Source organism: Salmo salar, chromosome 06 (genome assembly GCF_965601325.2).
Source record: "Salmo salar chromosome 06, fSalSal1, whole genome shotgun sequence".
Classification (NCBI taxonomy): domain Eukaryota; kingdom Metazoa; phylum Chordata; class Actinopteri; order Salmoniformes; family Salmonidae; genus Salmo; species Salmo salar.
Genome location: NC_138296.1, coordinates 70,832,041 through 70,857,217, shown reverse-complemented (window position 1 = coordinate 70,857,217; position 25,177 = coordinate 70,832,041). Strand labels below are relative to the sequence as shown.

The window sequence follows — 25,177 nt, the reverse complement described above, 5'->3', positions numbered from 1 at the left end:
CTCGTCCGTAAGTTAAAGTTAATTATTAAATACTCACCCTGTACTTCATTCCCTTCTCCCAGCATCTGTGGTTACGGAACCGTTACAAAATCAGAGTGCTGGATTTGCCACCATGTCGCAGGAGCCTGCGTGCTGGCCGCTCTGATGAACTCTCATTTTGAATCGTTACTTAAGAACTAAAAATGTATCTGTCACGACTTCCGCCGAGGTCGGTCCCTCTCCTTGTTCGGGCAGCGTTCGGCGGTCAACGTCGCCGGTCTTCTAGCCATCGCCACTCCACCTTTCATTTTCCATTTGTTTTGTCTTGTTTTCCCGCACACCTGGTTCACATTCCCTCATCAGACTGAATGTATATTACCCTCTGTTCCCCCCATGTCTGTGTGTGGAATTGTTTGTTGTTACGTGTACGTGCACGTCAGACTGGTTTGCGCCGGGTTATGTCAACCCGTATTTGTTTCGTTTTCTTAGTGCCGTGTGTTTGTTCGCCGTAATAAAGGGCTCCGTTTGCTACCCATTTCTGCTCTCCTGCGCCTGACTTCCCTGCAGCCAGTTACGCATACGCGACAGTATCAATGTAAATCAATTGTTATTTGCATGTTAAAATGTAATGGGATGCATTTTCTCAATTTTTAACATGTTTTATGTTTGCCCAGTCTTTGAGGGTATTCACAAATTAAGGAGTGTGGCATCCTAATCACAAACTCCACCAACCCCACTGGCTTACCAACTTCAGCATGCCATCACTCTGCTTCCTCCATTCCTGAAGAGTGTGCCTTTAATGACAAGGTGCATTGTGGTTTCAGCTTCCATTTCAAGAGACATAGTGTCTAGTCTTGACAAGGAAGGTAGAGTGGGGTTACTGACAGTTTGGTGTTCTGGCCTGTTCAACAAGTTTACCAAACATATCACTGCACTCCATAGTGATACACTATTCACTTTTTCAGCTCAATGACAGTGGCCTCGGTGCGTTCAAGTGTTGGTTGTTCTACTGTTGTCCTTTACTGACACCTGGTGGACAATATAAGTGGTTGGTATTCACAGTGGGAATAGATCAGAGTAGACCTATGTGAGCGGAGCGGACCTGGAGCAGAGCATGCCCAATTTGACTGGAGCGCGGAGCGAGTTTCCCAAAGGCTAGAGCGTTGGCCTTCTCTCCCACTCCAATTTCGCTCCAGTACCGCTCCAATAGTATTCACTTCACCAGCTCAGGGCATGCCCGGCCCAGCATGCATTTGTAGGTTACTTGTGTGCTTCTATAGCCCCTTGCTTTAGCTACTGTCATGGAGATCGTTAAATATTTTCAGAAAAAAAACTAATAAAACCCTGAGGTGCAAAATCAAGGTAACATACACTGAATAAAAATATAAACACATGTAAAAAGTGTTGGTCCCATGCTTCATGAGCTGAAATAAAAGATCCCAGACATTTTCCATACACACAAAAAGCTAATGTCTCTCCGATTTTGTACACAAATTTGTTTACATCCCTGTTAGTGAGCAATTCTCCTTTGCCAAGATAATCCATCCATCTGACAGGTGTGGCATATCAAGAAGCTGATTAAACAGCATGATCATTACACAGGTGCACCTTGTGCTGGGGACAATAAATGGCCATTCTAAAATGTGCAGTTTTGTCACATAACACAATGCCACAGATGTCTCAAGTTTTGAGGGAGCGTGCAATTGGCATGCTGACTGCAGGACTGTCCACCAGAGCTGTTTCCAGAGAATTGAATGTTAATTTCTCTACCACAAGCCGCCTCCAACGCCGTTGTAGAGAATTTGGGAGTATGTCCAACTGTCCTCACAATTGCAGACCACTTGTATGGCGTCGTGTGGGCGAGCGGCTTGCTGTCAGCGTTGTGAACAGAGTGCCAAATAGTAGTGGTGAGGTTATGGTATAGGCAGGCATAGGCTATGGACAATGAACACAATTGCCTTTTATTGATGGCAATTTGAATGCACAGAGATACCGTGAGGCCCATTGTCATGCCATTCATCCGCCGCCATCACCTCATGTTGCAGCATGATAATATACGGCTCCAGGTCAAGAATTCCTGGAAGCTGAAAATGTCCCAGTTCTTCCATGGCCTGCATACTCACCAGATATGCCACCCATTGAGCATGTTTGGGATGCTCTGGATTGGCGTGTATGACAGCGTGTTCCAGTTCCCACTAATATCCAACAACTTCGCACAGCCATTGAAGAGGAGTGGGAAAACATTCCACAATCAACAGCCTGATCAACTCTATGTGAAGGAGATGTGTTTTCTGATCCATAGATTAGGGCCCAATGATTTTATTTCAATTTACTGATTTCCTTATATGAACTGTAGCTCAGTAAAATCTTTGAATTTGTTGCAAGTTGCGTTTCTTTTTTTGTTCAGTTGTAATAACGGAGCTGTGAGTCGGGAAGCAGGTACAGGTGAAACGTTTAATAAACGAAACCAGAAACGACACAAGTCCATGTGGCTATACGCCAGTACACAATAATAATACCAACTGTTGAGAAAACATAAGAGAGTGACATATAAAGGGGAGGAAATGATGAAGGTAATGAAGTCCAGGTGTGAATCATAATGATTATCAGGTGCGCGTAATGATGTGTGCCAGGTGTGCGTAATGATGAATCCCAGGACCGGTGTTTAGTACTCTGGCGACATCGTACACCGGAGGGGAGGAGCAGGAGAAGATGTGACATCAGTATATACAAAGATGAGGACCAAGAGCAAGAGAGAGAGTGTGGTGTAGTAGTGTCCACAACTAAAGAATCATTAGTAGGGCTATCCCGAAAGCATGATGGTGTACTATGTGCACATGCTTACAGAAAGGACGAGGTGGGTAGCTAGCTAAGTGTGTCATTGTAGCAAAGTATTTATAAATAAAAATCTGATCTCCTAAAAGTTTCCTTCATTTTAGTTCTATTATCTATACAATAGGCTATCAATGATTTTGTCCCAATAGGCCTGACGTATTACCTCTTTCAATGATCTTTTTGTTTTGATAGGGTTATTTTTCCTAAAAACCTTTAGGCCTACCTATAGAAAAATACAAAAAAACAACTCTGCATCCCTGCTCAGCCTGACAAGAGTGGCCTGATGGGTGCTTAGCATCCCCAGTGGCTATGCAAGTGTGGAGAGGGTATTTTCCGCAGCTGGCCTACTCTCCAGGCACCATCACATGAGCCTGAAGCCACAGACTCTGGTCAAACTCGTGTTTCTAAAAGTGATTTTAAAGGCACTGTAGGCTGAGACTAATAAATGTTTTTTTGTTACATAATTTTATTGAATTCTAATTAAGTCACAGCCTATATGCGCAATTTATAGACTATAATGCTGAGCTCTTAATGTTCCTGCCAGCCTAGTGTGTCGCAAATACTTCACAATTAATTTCTTTGTAGGCTATACCCTTGTAATAATTAAAATAATAGGCTAATAAAATATCCTAAATAATTAATTTTGTTCCTTCTTAGGCTACCTGTCTGAATCCTGACCTATTTAGAGTATTTATATTTATTTACCTTTATTTAACTAGGCAAGTCAGTTAAGAACAAATTCTTATTTTCAATGACAACCTAGGAACAGTGGGTTAACTGCCTTGTTCAGGAGCAGAACGACAGATTTGTACCTTGTCAGCTCGGGGATGCGAACTTGCAACCTTTCGGTTACTAGTCCAACGCTCTAACCACTAGGCTACCCTGCCGCTGTTTAGTACGACATGTAGTCTATTTGAAATGATGCGCTTCTTACAGTCACATTTTCATGTTGTTTATTAAAATACTTTTCATTCAAATCATATGGTTTGGTTTCAATACTTCAGAAGGGGGGTAGGTGCGGGGAGCGCTGGTGGATCCTGGTCAGAGGTGACTGTGATGCTGGGGTCAGTGCTGTGGATGGGGACGCTGGCTGCATGGCTGCTAGAAGCTGCTCTGGAAACAGTGGCTGTGGTGGGTTTTGGACCAAAAAGGGGCAGCGAGGGTGACGGTCATTCTCATCTGCTCTGAGACTCATTCACCCAGCATGCTCTTTGCTGGGGTCGAGGGGCAGCATGCGGGGGGGGGGGCTGTTAGGGGAGCCACGGCTGCAGGGATGTCACCGGGGGCCGCGAATTTAGAACCTCTGTATCAGTAGGGGCGGTGCTAAGCTTGCAGGGTCTAGCACAGGGAACTGTCATACTGGGACCAGCAGAATTAATAAAAGTAACCCTTGTTGCAGTGGTGTCCTTCATACTGGGTGCACCAAAGAGTCCGTTCCATACAATTGAGGGGTGAGGCCCTCACAGGGGCCAGCCTGATGGGAGGAATTGGCATGGAAACTGTAACCGTGGCAGCTGCACTTTAAGCAGGGGCACTGGGAGCAGCAGTGCTAGGAACAGCTGCACTGGTGAGACTGGGGACATTGGGAGTACTGGTGGCAGCAGTACTAGGAAAAACTATAAGTGGACTGGGAGACTGAGACAGTGGCTTACAGCAGCAGACTGTGTTATCTCTGCTGATGCTGTATGTGTGTGTGTGTGTGTGTGTGTGTGTGTGTGTGTGTGTGTGTGTGTGTGTGTGTGTGTGTGTGTGTGTGTGTGTGTGTGTGTGTGTGTGTGTGTGTGTGTGTATTCCTATTTGTACTTTACTGAGACTTTACAGAGTGCACTGACATTATTTGCTGACCATGGCCAGTTAATGACCTAGAAATCATAATAAACATGAAGGATAACTCAAGGTGTGTATCCTTTGTCTATGATTATGATTATGGTCATGATGAGGATGCAGGATTCATAACTTACTTCCCGAACTAAACCCACAATAAGTATGAGAACTACCACCGCCTCCCTTCTTCTCTCCATTCCCTACCTCCCTGCTCCATCCTCCATTCCTCCCCCAAGACACAATAACAATCCGGTAATTAGTTTGGTTTCAACTGCGTTAGCAACATCAGGGAGAGAGAGGGGAGGGCAGAGAGAAAGAGAGGGAGAGTGAGAGAGATTGGTCTGTTTGCTGGAAAGAAAACAGTTTAAAGAATCCTTCTGATTCCAAGAGGATTAAAAGCAATTGACAATTTTTTTCCACCCTTGATCTAAAACCAGTCGTGAGTACTTATGGAATCTGTTGGATATTTACCTCAATCTTGACTATTTAGAACATTTTAGGTGATGACAGTTGTCACAACTATTTGAGTTTATTAAACAAACCTGTTGTCAAGTCTTTAAATACCACATTTGCACTAAGATTGTAATTGTTTTAGATAATATTGATTATATTGCGTTTTATCTATTTCAAATGGATATGTCTAATGCTTTTAGATTACTTTGGCCTACTTCAGAATGAATGAATAATGATATTGTGTATTTTACATATTTCAAAGTATTATCATTATTTTGTTTTCATACTGTAGTGTTGGATATGATGTGTCAGCGTTATGCGTAATTGGATAACTATCGGTTGTTATATATCCAAGGCAAAGTGAATCAAGACAAGAAACAAGTTATAATGTCTTTTTGAGATCACCGAATATCAGTCTTTATAAAAGGAAAACCAATATGATTGTATCGCATGCTGCTCTACACTGTGAGATTGCGAGGTTTGCCATGGAAACGGTGGACAGTGGCGCAGAGATAGTGACTGTGTGATCTGGTAGACGAGGGAGAAGTCTTCAAGCATCGCAAATGTTATTCTTTTACAGAGCTGACATAATGGTGAATCGGAAAACATGGACATATTTTTTCACAACGGTAAGGGGAGGTCATGTCAAACTTGGTGGTGTTAGTCAGACCAAGTCTTCACAAAATATGGTGGACGTTGTTAAAATGAGGGTCTGATGCGATTCACGGGAGACACTTTTAGTTAGCCTACTGTGGTTAGGCTATGTCATCACGTCATTAATTCCCCTGAAAATAAATGACAGGGTTTTCCTTTTGTGACATCTCACTGAATCTCTGAAGCTAAACACTCCCTGTCTGCTTGCGCACTCAAGGATCTAGTGCGCTTTGGAGAAAAATAGGATTACGGATTACCTTCACTGAGACTGGAACTCTTACTCTGGATCCAATATGTCTATAAACCGGGTTTACACAGACACGGAGCAGTCTGCAGAGGATTCTGGAGAATGTTCGGTCCCAGTCTCGTCGGACAACGGGCACGGAGCAGGTCGTACGCACGAGGTGACCGTGCGCAACACCGGCTGCTGCGTGTGCCTGCCGCGCATCATGCGCCTCACCTTTGCGCCCGAGTCCCTCGAGCGGCTCTACCAGGTCTACTTCCGACGGCAGCGACAGGAGACTCTTCTCGTGCTGGTGGTGTTTGCGGCGCTTTTCAACTGCTATGTCATTGTCATGTGCGCAGTGGTGTACACGACAGACAAACGTGCAATGATCGTGGTCGCGGCAGTTGGACTTGCTGCGGATATTGTACTCTACACGCTTTGCCGACTGCGCAAGCTCCCCGCGGCGCCTGTTGTGCGCGGTGTGATACCATACGTACTCTGGCTGATGATAGCCGTGCACGTGCTGTGCTACCTGGGGCTGAACTACCAGCTTTCCCCCCAGGCCTGTGACACAGCGGGCTGGCAGGCCTTCTTCAGTTTCTCATGCTTCCTGACGCTGCCCCTGACCCTGGTCCCTCTCCTGCTGCTCACTGCTCTGTCCTGTGGGGTCCATACCCTGGTGCTGGGGGTCACCATCGCCCAAAGGCACCAGGACAGCCTGCAGGGAACCATACTGCTCAGACAGGTAAAGGAGAGGTGGATGTGGGTAAAGATTGGGATGGGGTGAGTGGAAACAAAGGTGGGCAAAAAGGGAAGGGGTGCTGGTAGGTGAGTGCTCAGCAAAATCAATGGTGTACATTTAACTCGGAAAGTATTAGATTTACACTATTTTCGGTGAACATATGAGTCCCACTGAACTGGTGTTAAAATAACACTTTTGAAAGTTTTTAAAGATGTAACTCTATTGCAGTGTTCCACATTCAAATCTTAAAGTTTTCAAATTAACTTGATTGTGGTGTTTTCATAACTCTACTGTAGAGTAATATGCAACACCTACAGTGTTAAACATAACACTTGATTTAGAGTAAAATTGACTTACTTCGCTTAGTGCAGTCACTGTTACACTTTCTTAGTGTACAAAATGAACACCTGTAGTGTTAGAGTAAATCATTTTGGGGTGTTGTTTTAACACTATATGGTGTATAGCCTAATTTCATATTTCCCAGGACATCTTTTGAAGGGAATTGTAGAGTTACCACCCATGACTGTAATTGTTAGTGACAGAGACATGGTTATTGAATTATTTTATTTTAAAGGTCTGTGGCTTTCACCAAGTGAGTACATAGGCGAATGCCATCATTATGCCATTAATGACAATACAATACTTATATGATTAAGACTTACTTTGAGGGCCTAGTTTCGTCCTAACACAGTGGTGTTTGGAAACTCCTGGTTTTCAGGCCACATCAGGCCTGCAAGTCACATTATGCTGGCTTGCAAAGTGATGTGTTATACCAATTGGAATCCAGCCAGAGTTAGGATATCCAACAGTTGGAATTTTTATTCACCCTCAACCTGCATTCAGAATGACTGTCAGGGTTGGGTGAAGTTGGTAAGAAGACTACCTAAACCATTTAAACTGGAACAATCATTTCAGTAACGGTGCAATAAATATAGCGAACTGTTTGGATTAGTTTAGAAAAATGTATGTAATTTGCCTTTGTGTAGCATGTGATTAATCAATCAAAAACACAGATATTAATAATAATCCAGAAAAATAACACTGGGGGTTAATTTACTCCACTGAGTGTTAATTTCACTCTTACAACAGGACCCTGAACAGCTTCAACCCCCAAGCCATAAGACTGATAAGTAGTTAAATAGTTAACCAATAGCTACCCGGGCTAACTGCATTGACCCTTTTTGCACTAACTCTTTTGACTCATCACATACGCTGCTGTTATTATTTATTATCTATCCTGTTGCCTAGTCACTTTATCCCTGCATATGTGTACAAACAGTATGTACCGCAATTACCTTGTACCCCTGCACATCGACTCGTTAATCATTGTGTATTTATTCCTTGTGTTATTATTGATATATTTTTCGAATATTATGTCTTCATCTGCATTGTTGGGAAGGGCCCGTAAGTAAGCTTTTCACTGTTAGTCTACAACTGTTGTCTCCAAAGCATGTGAAAAATACACTTAACTCCTGAATCAACACTGAAAAATCAACAATGGACAATTTGCTCTGTGGGAAAGAGGACAGGCGCAACACTGGCTGGTGAGATAGGGCATGATACAGGTGAGAAGACTTGAAACATCACACACACTCCAAACTCAGCTAATCACCATTAAGTTGCCTTTGTGTGCCAGGTTATGAAAGCCAGCTGTGCAGGGATCTGTGGGACACCCTTCGAGCTGAGGGTAATTTTGGAAAATGTTGTTGAACCTTTGGAACGCAACGCTCCCTCTGCATCCCTCACAACCTCAGTCAGTCAGGACTTAGTTTTCAGCCACGTGTTATGTCCATCCCTTCCCCCATCTGCCCCACTCCCCCAGCTCCTGGCTAACTGGGTGTTGTACCTGTTTGCGGTCACTGTGGGCGTGATATCATACTACATGGCCGACAGGAAGTACCGAACGGCCTTCCTGGAGGCGCGCCAGTCCCTGGAGGTCAAACTCACCCTGGAGGAGCAGAGCACCCAGCAGGTAGATGTGTGTGCGTGTGTGTGGGCGTCTGCATCCGTGTGTTTGTGTGTGCCCTGATGCCCGAGTGCCCTGTTACCAACTGTCTCCTCTAGCTGTTAGCAGTGTGCTGTCACCTCTAGCTGTTAGCAGTGTGCTGTCACCTCTAGCGTTTAGCAGTGTGCTGTCACCTCTAGCGGTTAGCAGTGTGCTGTCACCTCTAGCTGTTAGCTGTGTGCTGTCACCTCTAGCTGTTAGCAGTGTGCTGTCACCTCTAGCTGTTAGCAGTGTGCTGTCACCTCTAGCTGTTAGCAGTGTGCTGTCACCTCTAGTTGTTAGCAGTGTGCTATCACCTCTAGCTGTTAGCAGTGTGCTGTCACCTCTAGCTGTTAGCAGTGTGCTGTCTCCTCTAGCTGTTAGCAATGTGCTGTCACCTCTAGCGGTTAGCAGTGTGCTGTCACCTCTAGCGGTTAGCAGTGTGCTGCCACCTCTAGCGGTTAGCAGTGTGCTGTCACCTCTAGCGGTTAGCAGTGTGCTGGATAACCCAGCACTGCTGTAATTACAGTGTGTTGTCTCTGGCTCTGGTCTAATGGGATAATTAGACAGACTGTTGTTATCTTTACAGTAGAGGCATTGTTACGGAGGTGCAACAGTTGGTCACATACGTTCTGAGGTATGCAGAGGTGTGGGACAAGGGTTAATGTCTCTTTCCATCACTTCCCTCTTTCTTTCTTCTCTTGCCTTTTCCTCTCTCCCTTTACTGCTTTCCATTCTCTCTCTCATCTCCTCCTTCTCTCTCCTCTGTCTCCTGTCCCCTCACACAATCCTCTCTGTCATTACTGTCAAATTAACTGAGTCGACCCTAATTCACTGCAGCTGATGAGCCAATTATTATTGTGTCCCTTCCATCCTCTGTTATGCTTTTCCCTGACTGCTACTATTTGTAGAGCAAACAGTATGGGCCCTGGAGAGAGAGAGCGAGACAGAGGGAGAGAAATAAGTTAGACAGAATTCCCAGAGTGGCAAAGAGGCAGTGGAGGCTTCTGGGAGACGGGTGCAGCCAGCCAATCAGAACACATCTGACTGTTTCACATTGCCATGACGACGTGGCCCTGAGAGGATGCTCACAGAAATTATACTCCTGTCTCAAACATGCAGTGCACACGTCTGTCTCTGTGTGTGCAGGAGGAGTTGTTGCTGTCCATCCTGCCCAAACACATAGCAGAAGAGATGCTGGAGGGCATGAAGAAACAGGCTAACCAGAACGAAGTGCAGCAGTTCAACACCATGTACATGTACCGTCATGAGAACGTCAGGTTCGACAATGTTAATATAACGTAATGTGAACGTGAAGATGTGCTATCATTCAGAAATACTCATGACAATAATCTGTACTCTAACACATGGATATTGAGCGAACCTATTAAGCAATTTAGTTTTCTCTGCTTCCCCCTTTCCCCTTTCTCTCCCCCTCTTCTCTCTCTCTCTCTCTCCCTCCCTCTCTCTTACAGTATCCTATTTGCTGATATAGTGGGTTTTACCCAGCTCTCCTCAGCGTGTAGTGCACAAGAGCTGGTCAAGCTGCTCAACGAACTGTTCGCCCGCTTTGACAAGCTAGCTGCTGTGAGTTTCTCTCTATACCAGGAATCATCAACTAGATTCAGCCACGGTCCGATTTCTTTCTTGAGCGGATGGTCGGGGAGCCGGAGCAAATTACAAATCATTTTTAAATTGCAAATTGACCGTAAAAAGCCGAAACAGATATATTTGACTAAATCGTAATAATTAAAAATTATTACATTTGTATACGATCACGTGTCTTCTCTATAGGGAATAATTGGGAATAGATTTCCAAAATGAAAATCACTTGGAGTGGATTTCCTGGTGTTTGTACAGTCTTTTCTGTCCAACAATAATCACGGACCAAATTCGGCCCGTCGGCCGCCAGTTGGAGAACCCTGCTCTATACCTTGCTTTGTCTCATGGTCTTGTTTCTCTGCCTCCTTGTGTTGTTCTCTCCTTATCTCTCACAACAATACGTTATCTTAGGTGTCTTTCACATTCATCCGACTCACCTATCTCTTCTATAAGGATACTTCTGCTGTCTTTAAAATACACTGTTTATTTCTCTCGCAAACACATACAACTCATAACATACATGACATTCATATCATTCCTGTCATTGTGTCTCTCCTCTCCTCTCCTCTCGCTCTATCTCCACCCTCCCTCCCTCCATACAGCAACACCACCAGTTGCGTATCAAGATCCTGGGAGACTGTTACTACTGTATCTGTGGCTTGCCTGATTACCGTGATGACCACGCAGCCTGTTCCATCATGATGGGCCTGGCCATGGTGGAGGCCATCTCGTAAGTGAGGGGAAGGAGGAGAGGAAGGAAAAGGAGGAGGAAGGGGGAAGAAGGGTGGGAGAGGAGGGTGGAAGAGTGAGCATGAGGGATGTACAATTTAGAAAGGATAGCATTTAGAAAAACTGAATTGAATTAACCCCTTTTCCATCCAAACTCAGGTATGTGCGTGAGAAGACTAAGACAGAGGTTGACATGCGTGTGGGGGTGCACACAGGCACTGTGCTGGGAGGGGTGCTGGGACAGAGGAGGTGGCAGTTTGATGTCTGGTCCACTGACGTCACTGTGGCCAACAAGATGGAGTCAGGAGGGATACCTGGGTAAGAAATGTACAGCAAGACCACTGGCCCAGGGAGAGGTCACTAGTAATGTCTCTGAGTGTCACTTTCATTGCCAAGAGGGTACATAGACAGTGTGTGTCTATGGGTGTGCGTGTTCTCCAGGCGTGTCCACATCTCCCAGAGCACCATGGAGTGTCTGCATGGAGAGTTTGACCTGGAGCCAGGGAACGGAGGGGAGAGGTGTGAGTACCTGCTGGAGAAAGGCATAGATACCTACCTGGTGCTGTTCTCCAAGGAAACCACCCAGGTCAACGGACTCAACATGGTAGTAAGTGATGACCTCTCTGTCTGGCCTGGTTCTATAAATTAAATGTTTTATATTCCTCTCTCTGTCTGGCCTGGTTCTGTAAATTAAATGTTTTATATTGCTCTCTCTCTCTCTCCCCACTCCTAATTTTTCAGAATAGAAACTCTCCCCAGTTGATTAACACCACAGAGACCAATGGGAGCGTCGGTTCGGTCCGAGGCACGCCCACAGAGCGCAAACAGGAAGCAAAAACACAGGTACACCTAACCCCTAACTTCCATCTTTTCTTTTAAGATTTTGATTAGATTTGACTAATTGTAGGAATTTCACTACGAGCCTATCCATGACCTCTGACCTGTGTTGCCTAGGTGACGAGCCCTCAGCGTCAAATAAAAAAGAAAGTGGATGCCAGGGAGAGTGAACAGGAACTGAACAGACTACTGCACCTGGAGCTGCTGGAGAGAGAGAACGAAGAGCCGTAAGAGAGGAGGAGAAGGGGAAAGGGAGGATAGGCTGGGGGGACAAAGCAAATAAGAGGGAAAAGTATATACTCCTCTACTCCTCTCACTCTTTCGATCTCTCTCTCTCTCTCGTTCTATCAGTGCGAAGGAGCGTCGGACCAACCCTGTGTCCCTGCAGTTTGTGGATGGGGAGTTGGAGGGGCGTTACTCTGCAGAGAAGGAAAGACAGAGTGGTGTAGCTTTCTGCTGCAGCTGCCTGGTCCTCTTTTTCACTGCAGGCATGGAGGTCCTCATAGACCCAATGTGAGTTCACACATTATATTCAACACAAAATATTAAATATACTGTACTACAACATAAACTCAGCAAAAAAAGAAACGTCCCTTTTTCAGGACCCTGTCTTTCAAACATAATTCGTAAAAATCCAAATATCTTCACAGATCTTCATTGTAAAGGGTTTAAACACTGTTTCCCAAAATTGCAGAACGGCGTAAAGTTCTGTATCCAATTTAAGGAAAATAGATTAAAAGGGAAACGAGTAGCTTTCGTCGTTGATAAACTATATATTGATAACCAGTTGTTCAGAGATAAAAAGACTACTCCATAGTTATTTAAACAATTACAAAGTTCTTATAGACGGGGAAAAAAATGTAACACAATTCTAGCCCGGTTATGGATTGTAAAAATAAAATAGAAATCTATATTTTTTATTGATCTTCAAATATAACTAATTGGAACACACAATCAGTAATTCAACATGGTGAAGATAAAAACTCAGTAAACAGAAGGCACGGTATGTGTGGATGGTGTGGTATGTTTATTTTTTTTTGTTGTTGTTATATTTGGAAAAGTGTGGCGTTGAGTGACCTTGTACCTAGCCGGTGGGGATTCCGGTGGGGTGCCCCCACCCAGGCAGTGGCAGTGCTGGCAACACTAGCTGCAGTAACCCATGGGGAGGGGGGTCACACTCGGACATTCAGAGAGGGTGTATATTATTGTGGCCACGGTGGCACAAAATCATAAGTCTGACTGCATGGAGATGCTTGGGAATATGGTCAATACGGGGGACCGTGTTGTGGGTGTTTCAGGGAAAAGGTGTACATTTGGCCTCCGTCATCTAGGATGTGACAATGGTTAATAAAATCTCTCAATTTCAGCCCATTTTTTTGCACAGTCTTGCAGGCCTTCTCATACAGCTGCAACTGTATATGCATTCGTAATTCAAGACCTTTCTTGAGTTGGGCTCTGGGATGGTGCAACTGTTGAGAATGTGAGCCTATGGTTTAGTGTGTGGGTGTATGTGCGTATCCCACAACTGTTGCGAAGGAGTAAAAGATGTTAGGGACAATATAGGATGATTCACAATAATTGTTTGCTAATATAATAATTGCTTGTAATAATGTAATTTTGGTAATGGCGAGACTGGTGAGAGGTAAAACCCTTTGCATAAATTGCCTACATTACTACAAATATTAATAGCTAATTATGGAAAATAAGAAACAGGATTATCATTTTATAAAATTTTTGACGTGTTTTTCAGGATTTTTTTGTTGTTATTCTGTCTCTCACTGTTCAAATAAACCTACCATTAAAATTATAGACTGATCATTTCTTTGTCAGTGGGCAAACGTACAAAATCAGCAGGGGATCAAATACTTTTTTCCCTCACTGTAGTAGCAATGCAAATATCATGGTACAGCTATATAGACACTCAATCATCATGTTACTTTTTAATGACACGTTTACAAACATATATTTTGATAAATAGAATTGAAAGTTGTGTCTCATTATGGTAAGTGGTGAAATAAGTATAGCCAGTTATAATTGTAATGGCCTAGCAGATAATAAGAAAAGACGATCAGTATTTACCTGGCTAAAAGAGAAGGAATATAATATCTATTGTTTACAGGAAACTCATTCAACAATTTTAGATGAAGTTTTGTGGAAAAGGGACTGGGGGGCGAAATATATTTCTCCCATGGGCAAAGAAATTCTAAAGGGGTGATGGTTATAATTAATAGTAATTTTGATCTAAATGTGCAAATTGTCCAAACAGATCATCAAGGTAGATGGATTATTTTAAATATGTTATTGGACAATAAACAGATATGGCTTATTAACCTATACGGTCCAAATAATGATGATCCAAGCTTCTTTTAAAATATATATAAGAATGTATCAACTCTACAAGCAACACTAGACTCTATTATTATGGTGGGAGATTTTAATACGGTCTTAAATACCTCTATGGACCGGAAAGGAAATCACACTACAAACTATCACCAATTAGTGGATATATGGAGACTTAAATACCCTGACCTAGTGAGATATACATGGCAGAGGCATAGTCAAGCTAGTCGTCTTGACTACTTCCTTATGCCATTCTCTCTGGCACCAAGAGTTTAAAAAGTGTTGATCGGGGACAGAATGTGGTTGGATCATCACCTAATTGGCATATATATTACTCTTACAGAATATTCACATGGGCGAGGATATTCGAATCAAAGCCTACTAGATGATAAATTGTTTAGAATTAGGACAGAAGAATTTATAACTGACTTTTTCAGACATAACATAGGTACAGCAGATCCCCTTATTGTATGGGACACTTTTAAATGTATCTTTAGAGGCCTTTCAATCCAGTACTCATCTATAAAACAAAAGCAATTTAGATCAAAAGAATCCATATTAACAAAGAAAATTGAAGGACTAACAGTACAGTTAGATAGCAATAAAAACTGTACCATAGAGGGCACAGAATAAGTTAGAGGAAAAACTAAAAGAAATGGAGGAACTTATTCAAGAAATATATTATAAAAATAAAGCGAACTGGATGGAATATGGGGAAAAATGCACCAAATTATTTTTCAATCTTCAATATAGAAATGCTACCAAAAAAGTCACGCATGATTCACAGAATGATATTTTGAAAGAGGACGTAAAGTACTTTAAGAATATGTTTTCATTTCAGTCTCCATCTCCACTAACTGAAACTAATTGTATGGAATTTTTTCCTAATAATAATGTCAAATTAACATCTGTACAGAAACACTCATGTGAAGGCCAAATTACAGAGGAGGAACTTATTGATGCAACCGGGGAGTTAAGGCTGGGAAAACTCCATGGCTAGATGGCATACCAGTGGAAGTATACAAAACTTTTTTTTATATACTCAGAGGACCTTTAATGGCATGTTTTAACCACTCCTATATAAATGGTAGATTATCAGACACGCAACAAGGTCTGATATCATTATTACTGAAACGGGACCCAAGTGGTATATATGTGATGCTCACTTTCGGTTGTTTGAAAAGGAAATAATCTCCAAAATATCATTCTTTTTTAAACAAGCCTTAGGAAGTTGGTTTCAATTTGAGTTTAATCCACCAGAAAAGACAGAACAAATAATACAACAAATATTGTGTTTAAACTCAAATACACTAATTGATAAAAAAACTACGTATTTTTCAAATAAAATTAAAATTAAAAAAAGGTATAATTTTAGTGAATGATATCATAAATAGGACTGATTTGCCTAGAACTAACGCTGCAGATAGCAGTACTGGGTGATTTGAAAAGCCATAGTCAATCAATCAATAATATAATAATTATTTTAGCAAAAATGTTTATTTTTAATTTACAGTCTGTTGTAGAAGCTATGAGAATAGAAAGGTTCAGTACTTTTGTGAAGCATCACAGCACAGTTGAAAAATATATGGCAAATAGAAATCCAAAATGGATGATGTTGAGAGACAGATGGGAGGGGCTGAATGGAGCTGAAGGGTGGGACTAATAACAAGATAACCAATGTAACACATACGGGGTGTGTAAAATGTATATAGGTTCAGAAACTTTGTGAAATAGCACAGTTACAAATAGAAATCAAACGGGATAGACATCAGAAATAGAGGAAGGACTAAAAACAAACAAAATATAACTATTGTAAAATAGATTGTGTCTGTAAAATGTGTATAAGATGTATAAATTGAAGGTAGAAGCCTAAGTGTTTATTAGTTTACTCCAATTGGGGGAAGGGTGGTAGGGTTTGAGGGGAATAATAAAGGTATATTCTTTAAAAAGTATGTATATCTATATAGGTATGTGTATGTATATATGTGTATATGTATGCATGTATATATTTACCCCAAAAAATATATGGGGGATTGGAAATGATGCAGACAATTACATTGATGGAAGCAACAATCTTTCCGCAATATTAAGCTGATCCACCCCTTAAAGAAATAATAATAATAAAAAAACACTTTCCTATGCTTGTTCAATGAACCATAAACAATTAATGAACATGCACCTGTGTAACAGTTGTTAAGACACTAATAATTTACAGACGGTAGGCAATTAAGGTCACAGTTATGAAAACGTAGGACTCTAAAGAGGCATTTCTACTGACTCTGAAAAACACCAAAAGAAAGATGTCCAGGGTTCCTGCTCATCTGTGTGAACGTGCCTTAGGCATGCTGCATGAAGGCATGAGGACTGCAGATGTGGCCAGGGCAATAAATTGCAATGTCCGTACTGTGAGACGCCTAAGACAGCACTACAGGGAGACAGGACGGACAGCTGATCATCCTCGCAGTGACAGACCACGTGTAACAACACCTGCACAGGATCGGTACATCTGAACATCACACCTGCGGGACAGGTACAGGATGGCAACAACAACTGCCCGAGTTACACCAGGAACGCACAATCCCTCCATCAGTGCTCAGACTGTCCGCAATAGGCTGAGAGAGGCTGGACTGAGGGCTTGTAGGCCTGTTGTAAGGCAGGTCCTCACCAGACATCACTGGCAACAACGTCGCCCATGGGCACAAACCCACCGTCGCTGGACCAGACAGGAATGGCAAAAAGTGCTCTTCACTGACGAGTCGCGGTTTTGTCTCACCAGGGGTGATGGTCCGATTCGCGTTTATCGTTGAAGGAATGAGCATTACACCGAGGCCTGTACTCTGGAGCAGGATCGATTTGGAGATGGAGGGTCCGTCATGGTCTGGGGTGGTGTGTCACAGCATCATCGGACTGAGCTTGTTGTCATTGCAGGCAATCTCAACGCTGTGCGTTACAGGGAAGACATCCTCCTCCCTCATGTGGTACCCTTCCTGCAGGCTCATCCTGACATGACCCTCCAGCATGACAATGCCACCAGCCATACCGCTCATTCTGTGCGTGATTTCCTGTAAGACAGGAATGTTAGTGTCCTGCCGTGGCCAGCGAAGAGCCCGGATCTCCCATTGAGCACGTCTGGGACCTGTTGTATCGGAGGGTGAGGGCTAGGGCCATTCCCCCCCAGAAATGACCATGAACTTGCAAGTGCCTTGGTAGAAGAGTGGGGTAACATCTCACAGCGAGAACTGGCAAATCTGGTGCAGTCCATGAGGAGGAGATGCACTGCAGTACCTAATGCAGCTGGTGGCCACACCAGATACTGACTGTTACTTTTGATTTTGACCCCTCCTTTGTTCAGGGACACATTATTCCATTTCTGTTAGTCACATGTCTGTGTAACTTGTTCAGTTTATGTCTCAGATGTTGAATCTTGTTATGTTAATACAAATATTTACACATGTTAAGTTTGCTGAAAATAAACGCAGTTGACAGTGAGAGGAAGTTCCTTTTTTTTGCTGAGTTTAGTATGTGTGCCTCTGTCTGACAGGCTGATGGTGAACTATGTGACCCTGGCGATTGGAGAGGGGTTGCTGCTCATTCTCACTATCTGCTCCATGGCTGCCGTCTTCCCTCGTGTGAGTCTCCTCCTCTGATGATAATGATGGAGGTGGTGATGATGGTGATTATAATAATGTTTGTCTGTGTCTGTGTAAAAGATGTTCTCGAAGAGGCTCGTGTCGTTCTCAATGTGGATCGATCGAACCCGTTGGGCACGGAACACCTGGGCCATAGCAGCCATCTTTGTTTTAACCATGGCCGAGATTGCCGATATGGTGAGCCAATTTTTTCAGGTTGTGTGTGTTCTTACCTTGTTGCTATCATACTCTTCAGTGCCTTCTAAACGGTTTGTGTCTGAGTACCTATCCGGTTGTGACGAGATGGAGTACAGCTACGACCGGAAGTGATTTTTTTTGTAACAGGTTAGGAGAGCATTTTAGCTAACCCTAATCATTTTCCTAACCTTAACCTGCTATGTTAATTGTCCAAACCTGCTGCAAAAAAATCACTTTCAGTCGTAGCTGTATACCACCAGAGAGGAAGAGGCGAAGCGACAGGTTTCCCTCTCACCAAAACCTGTCCAAAATAAGCCCAATGCGTTTCTATGGGCTTATTTTGGACTTAAGCTTGGAAGAACAACTCCCATTGTTAGGGTTTAGACATGAGCATTTCATCATTATATACAGGTTTCTGATACCACGTAGTCAAAACCTACCCATCCCCATAGGGGTCCATTACAGAGAGTTAGCTGTCTCTCACTGCCTGCACGCTCATTTGGAAGGCCCAACAGGGACAGCCTGTTCCACACTTTACTGCTTTTTCTGTTAGACAGGAACAGGACTCCCGAATGTCAAGAGAGGAATTATCAGTGGTGCAGAGATGTCTAGTGGAGTGTGGAGCATAGAGAATGTGCGGCAACTGCAATGTTGCCCAAATTATGCTTGAGTTAAAATATTGCTTTAGTTTGTTTTTGTTTAAATGTTACAATGACGTTTTTGTAACATTATATGTTAACATTGCATTAGGGGAGTTATCGTGCATGTCATTACTGGAATATTGCCTTAGTTTATCGATTGAACATTTCTCACCCCAACCCCTCTTGACATTGTAGCTGAGCTGTGTCCAGCCTCCCTTCCTGTTCCTCAACACCAGTGCTGGCCTCAGCAGGGAGTCGCTAGGTGACGGAGGTTGCGCAGAAAACCCTAAACACTACAGCTATATGGCGGTGCTGTCGCTTGTGGCGACCACAATGCTGGTGCAGGTGAGCCACCTGGTCAAGCTGGGGCTCATGCTGCTGGTCATTGTGGCAACGGGCGCCGTCAACATCTACAGCTGGAGGGATATCTACGACCTGTATGACTTCATACGATTCACCAGCTACAGGTGAGAAACTGTAATCCCTCAAGTGGTGCTAAAATCATGTACCTGCATGGTAGTTATATTGGCAGGTAAAGTAGAAAGCTGTGGATACTCAATATGTTCTCTCTCCCTCTCTCATCCTCAGGATGTCTGTAGTCCCTTCCAAGTACCTGATGACAGTGATGATCATGATCATGATGATCTGCTTCTACTACTTTGCCAGACATGTGGGTTACCTCCTCCTGAACATCCTCACAATCACACCTCCGATTCACATTGAGTCAGACTTCCATGAGCATCAGCCTCTAACTCGTCAATAATACAAACTGAGAGAGACTTGCTGTTGTTACTGATCCCCCTGACAGCACTAGTCTGTATGAGCTTGCTTAAAACACTCTCTTTCTTTCACTCCACCCTCCTCTTTTTCACCAGGTGGAGAGGCAGTCGCGGAAGCTTTTCCTGTGGAAGATTGAGGTGCATGACCAGAAGGAGAGGGTGTTTGAAATGAGGCGCTGGAATGAAGCGCTGGTCACCAACATGCTGCCTGAACATGTAGCCAAACACTTCCTGGGTTCTAAGAAGAGAGACGAGGTGAGAGAGGGAAGGGGGAGTAGACAGAGAGCGAGATAGAGGGAGGGGCAATTAAAATACAAACAAGAAGGGAGAGAGACTCAAAGAAAGGGCATTAAATAAATACAGGAAATTGTAAAAGGATGTATGACGAGCTTCAGTGTTTTTCTTACCCATCAATTTTGTTTCTCCTCTGTAGGAGCTGTACAGCCAGTCATATGATGAGATAGGAGTGATGTTTGCCTCCATCCCCAACTTCTCAGACTTCTACACAGAGGAGGGCATCAACAATGGGGGCATAGAGTGTCTGAGGATCCTCAATGAGATTATCTCTGACTTTGACAGTGTGAGTGATCTCTCTGTGTGTGCGTGTGTGTTTTAGTACAGTAACGGGATAATTAATTTCCTTGCTCCCCTGCCAGCTGTTGGACAGGAATGAGTTCCGCTTCATCACTAAAATTAAGACTATAGGAAGCACCTACATGGCTGCGTCTGGAGTCACACCCGAGAGCAACACCAACGGATACTGCAACCGCCCGGTAACCACAGCAACTGACAACACAGAATACATAATCAAGCTCAATGTATATCAGCATGACTAATGGTGCTGATGATTGTGATGATGAAGGCTATTTCTCCCCTTCAGATAGAGGAACAGTCATTGTTAGAACGTTGGCAGCACCTAGCTGACCTGGCAGACTTTGCTCTGGCCATGAAGGTCACTCTCACCAAACTCAACGACCAGTCCTTCAACAACTTCATGCTACGCATCGGTAAGTGTGTGTGTGTGTGTGTGTGTGTGTGTGTGTGTGTGTGTGTGTGTGTGTGTGTGTGTGTGTGTGTGTGTGTGTGTGTGTGTGTGTGTGTGTGTGTGTGTGTGGTTTGAGTGACATGTCTCTTCCTCATAGGTCTGAATAAGGGCTCGGTTTTAGCTGGAGTGATTGGTGCTCGTAAACCTCATTATGACATCTGGGGCAACACAGTCAACGTAGCCAGCAGAATGGAGTCTACAGGGGTGATGGGCAACATCCAGGTAACACACATTTCCTCACCTGTCTACTACCTTCCTCTCTTTCCCCCTTATTTTCCCACCTAAGTCTTTTCCCATCTCCTCCTCTCTTTTATCTTGATAAACAGTTTTCCTTCTACATCCTATAATGTCCCATTTTTATCCGTCATTACCCTATGATGTGCTTCCCCCAGGTGGTGGAGGACTGTTATGACATCCTAAAGGAGTACGGATTCCGCTTCGTCAGGAGAGGCCCCATCTTTGTCAAGGGGAAGGGGGAGCTACTAACCTTCTTCATGAAAGGGAAAGACAAAACTAGTAGCAACGGCACTGGTCCCACCACTACTACTACCCTTCCTCACCAAGTAGTGGACCATTCCTGATCCTGACCCACACCTGCTGAAACAACAGTAGTGATTACACACGGATTCATCATTCTTATGTAACATACTCTAGACATGCTATGACAGATCAAACTTAAAAATCATAGACAAGTGTACAGTTAATGCATAGGCAAGCATACTGTTTCGACAGACTAAGAAAACAAAAACACACTCAATTCTGTACTCCAGTAGCCGCTTCTGGATTCTATGATAACTGATAGTTCAAGTGAAAAATATAAAATCATACCTTTTGATGGATGGGTACATGTACAAAATATGAGCTTTTGTGTATATATTTCGATATAGGCAACTACTTCATAGAACAACATATCACTACACCCTAAGTCCATATTGACATCAACTAAACTCACTAGTTTGCCTTCAGTATGATTATCCTCTGTTATTTTATTGTTTTTAAATAGTCAAGCTCGGGTTTTGTAAGATAATGCCGCTTGAATGATTTTGTATTTATAATGTGTTGATAAAAAATGTTTTCATTCACTTTTATGCCGTTTGTGTGCAGTGGCGATTTTTTTACATGTAATCTCTTGGTGGGGCAAACAAAAAATGGTGGGCTGCTTGCCAGCTAAGCCACAACACAACACTAAAACAATACATGAATTGCACTATAACGGTGACAATCGGTGCCCACAAACTGTTAGGGCCTACATAAAGCTGTCCCAACTGCTTACCACTGCTACACCTGGCTTTCATCTGAGACTTGTCTGGCAGCAAAACAGCTCATTCAGCCTCATTTACTGCCTTTTTAAAAAACATACCTGATATGGCTGACTTGCTTAAACAAATGTGGTTTCTACTGACAATTGAGATGTACAAACTATGGCATTAGGGGGGATGACAAGCGGATAAGAGGCAATCCGTAATTTCAATTAAGACATTAATGAGTGAGCGACGGCGGAAATAGTCAACATAACTATTTGTTCAGCACTTTTGAAATGTACAGCGACAGAATTCAGAACATGGGCCGTTCTTACAGTGTACTCCCTGTACACCAAATCAGAACCGTGGGATAAATAAAAGGGGCATATAAACAGACAATGAAAGCTCTTACAATATTAGACGATTACATTTTTCTAAAACAGGTTATAGGCTACATGTGCACCACCAAGTTAGAACAGTAGGAGAACTGAAGAGGTGAAAATAGCACAAATGATTAGGGTGAGGCATGTCGTTGCGTGTCAAAAAAGATCCACATCATATAACACTACTTGACGTGTTAAATAAGCTTTTAATTTAACACATCAAATCACACAATTCTATTATAGAATGTTGTGTGTGCTGAATTTTCACGTGCAAGCCAAGCGCCACCACTACTATCAGTAGCACCGTCAAAGCTGTATAAAAAAGGTTGGCAAACAAGCACACACCGGGCCACGAACAATGTGTTTACAATACCGTGTGGGTGAAAATAGACCAAATTATTAGAGTAAGGCACATGGGCTACTAACAGCTTACTACACAACATACACTTAGTATTACTTTCTTAGCTACAGTATACATATCTCCCTTGCATATTACATCCTTTACGCAGCAGCATACAAGACATTTTTGGACTCACCTTGTGAAGGTGGCGCAGCGGTCCTTTGTGGGCAAATTTTGTCATCAAAGTGGCATTTTCTGGATTTATGGTGGGAACTCTGAAAAAAAAAACACAGCCACTCCATTGAATAACAGGCTAACGTTAGTGGTTGCTTTGCAATGCTTGCAGTTAGCCACTGATTCCTTTCAAACTACTCATTGTTGAATTTACGATTTCCAACTTGTGTAATCTTTATGTCCAATGGCCGATGAGCACCGATACATTTTATCTATAATTTCTCTTCATTATTTTTCTTCATATGACAACGATTAAAAAGGATTTGCCAGTAGATTGTCAACTTGATTCATGATGATGATTGCTAGCTAAGACTTTGAAAGTAAGATGTTGACATGATCAGTCCAATCAAAACGACTGTACATATAATGTGATTTGATGTCCTTTTATCTGTGGCCAATGACCTTGAGCCTTCTTGGAAGGGCACTTGTAATAAATCAAATCAAAATGTATTTGTCACATGCGCTGAATACAATAAGTGTAGACCTTACCGTGAAACACTTACTTTACAAGCCCTTAACCAACAGTGCAGTTCAAGAAGAGTTAAGAAATATTGACCAAATAAACTAAAGTAAAAAATAAATAGTAACACAATAAAATAACAATAACGAGGCTATATACAGGGGGTACCGGTATTATAACTCTATGGCAGGACCCAAAGGGCTGACATTTTGGATGTCTACCCTTACTAAGCACTGAAACTTAGAGATGACATACTGTCCCCATGAGTGACAGAACACTGAGCCAATCACGGCGCAATGCTCCTATTTTCTGCTGGCTCGCCCCACCACCACAGAAAGCACTGAGCTAGGCTGAAACACCTGCATTTTGGAGCTGCCTCAAGAAAACAAAAAAACAGACCATGTGTGTATGCAGCTTTATTAACTGAATTATATATGTTTTTTTTTACATTGTTTGCAAACTGATATGTGACACGTATTAATGCCAACATAACATGCAAAACAGGCAAGCCCCCCAAAAATATAGATATCATAACGAACCCACAAATGCTGATGCTCCAGATACTCAACTAGTCTAAAGAAGGCCAGTTTTATTGCTTCTTTAATCAGTACAACAGTTTTCAGCTGTGCTAACATAATTTCAAAAGGGTTTTCTAATGATCAATTAGCCTTTTAAAATGATAAACTTGAATTAGCTAACACAACGTGCCATTGGAACACAGGCCTGATGGTTGCTGATAATGGGCCTCTGTACGCCTATGTAGATATTCCATAAAAAATCTGCCGTTTCCATCTACAATAGTCATTTACAACATTAACAATGTCTACACTGTATTTCTGATCAATTTGATGTTATATTAATGGACCAAAAAAATTTGCTTTTCTTTCAAAAACAAGGACATTTCTAAGTGACCCCAAACTTTTGAACGGTAGTGTGTGTGTGTATATATATATATATATAAATTGCAAAAAAATGTGCTGCTCAAAACAGCCCTGAATGATGGGTTGCCATTGTCTGTGTGTATTTCAACCTACTACGGTACAGTATTTCTGCAATCCTCAGCACAGTGAAATGACCGTAAAGTGCAGTATTATTTCTGGCCTCTGGGGGTCATTGTTGCACCATGTATGCATTTTGCATCCCACACTAAACGAATTTACTTTGAAAATCTGGCAGACTGCATATTTTCTCCTCGAAGCATTATGCCTTACAGGAAGGGACTATGACTATGTGACTGTTTTTCACAATATTGTAAAGCTCTCAAACATTCAGTTCAGATTCAAATTTAAGAGGAAGACGTGTAACATGGGGCCACAGTGTCTTCTGATCCCTCCTGTCTCAGCCTCCAGTATTTATGCTGCTGTAGTTTATGTGTCGGGGGGCTAGGGTCAGTCTGTTACATCTGGAGTATTTCTCTTGTCTTATCCGGTGTCCTGTGTGAATTTAAATATGCTCTCTCTAATTCTCTCTTTCTTTATTTCTCTCGGAGGACCTGAGCCCTAGGACCATGCCTCAGGACTACCTGGCATGATGACTCCTTGCTGTCCCCAGTCCACCTGGCCGTGCTGCTGCTCCAGTTTCAACTGTTCTGCCTGCGGCTATTGAACCCTGACCTGTTCACCGGACGTGCTTGTTGCACCCTCGACAACTACTATGATTATTATTATTTGACCATGCTGGTCATTTATGAACATTTTAACATCTTGACCATGTTCTGTTATAATATCCACCCGGCACAGCCAGAAGAGGACTGGCCACCCCTCATAGCCTGGTTCCTCTCTAGGTTTCTTCCTAGGTTTTGGCCTTTCTAGGGAGTTTTTCCTAGGGAGTTTTTCCTAGCCACCGTGGTTCTTTCACATGCATTGCTTGCTGTTTGGGGTTTTAGGCTGGGTTTCTGTACAGCACTTTGAGATATCAGCTGATGTACCAAGGGCTATATAAATAGATTTGATTTGATTTAACAGATCCACTGAGAAGATTAAAAAACGGATGTATGTCGATTTACTTCGCAACGCTTTCAGA

At 42.9% G+C, this 25,177-nt stretch overlaps 1 protein-coding gene across 1 annotated transcript; it reads left to right on the top strand.

Annotated features, from left to right (window-relative positions):
- Nucleotides 1-4,974: 4,974 nt before the first annotated feature.
- Nucleotides 4,975-21,585, top strand: LOC106607897 (adenylate cyclase type 3). The gene is made up of 20 exons (XM_014205376.3): nucleotides 4,975-6,716; nucleotides 8,536-8,685; nucleotides 9,847-9,977; nucleotides 10,173-10,284; nucleotides 10,902-11,029; nucleotides 11,188-11,346; nucleotides 11,470-11,635; nucleotides 11,770-11,871; nucleotides 11,983-12,092; nucleotides 12,217-12,378; nucleotides 17,747-17,834; nucleotides 17,916-18,032; nucleotides 18,869-19,140; nucleotides 19,262-19,343; nucleotides 19,549-19,707; nucleotides 19,886-20,032; nucleotides 20,109-20,225; nucleotides 20,333-20,459; nucleotides 20,595-20,719; nucleotides 20,890-21,585. The coding sequence occupies exons 1-20, from the start codon at nucleotides 6,039-6,041 to the stop codon at nucleotides 21,076-21,078; spliced, it is 3,321 nt and encodes a 1,106-aa protein (XP_014060851.1). The 5' UTR covers nucleotides 4,975-6,038; the 3' UTR covers nucleotides 21,079-21,585.
- The last annotated feature ends 3,592 nt before the right edge of the window (nucleotides 21,586-25,177 follow it).

What these genes read in the sequence shown, in the direction of transcription:
- LOC106607897 (XM_014205376.3), top strand. Translation starts at nt 6,039, where the DNA reads ATGTCTATAAACCGGGTTTACACAGACACGGAGCAGTCTGCAGAGGAT. An exon ending in TACCGTCATGAGAACGTCAG is followed by an intron (nt 9,978 to 10,172) that starts GTTCGACAATGT and finishes TCTCTCTTACAG; the next exon opens with TATCCTATTTGCTGATATAG. An exon ending in ACGGATACTGCAACCGCCCG is followed by an intron (nt 20,226 to 20,332) that starts GTAACCACAGCA and finishes TCTCCCCTTCAG; the next exon opens with ATAGAGGAACAGTCATTGTT.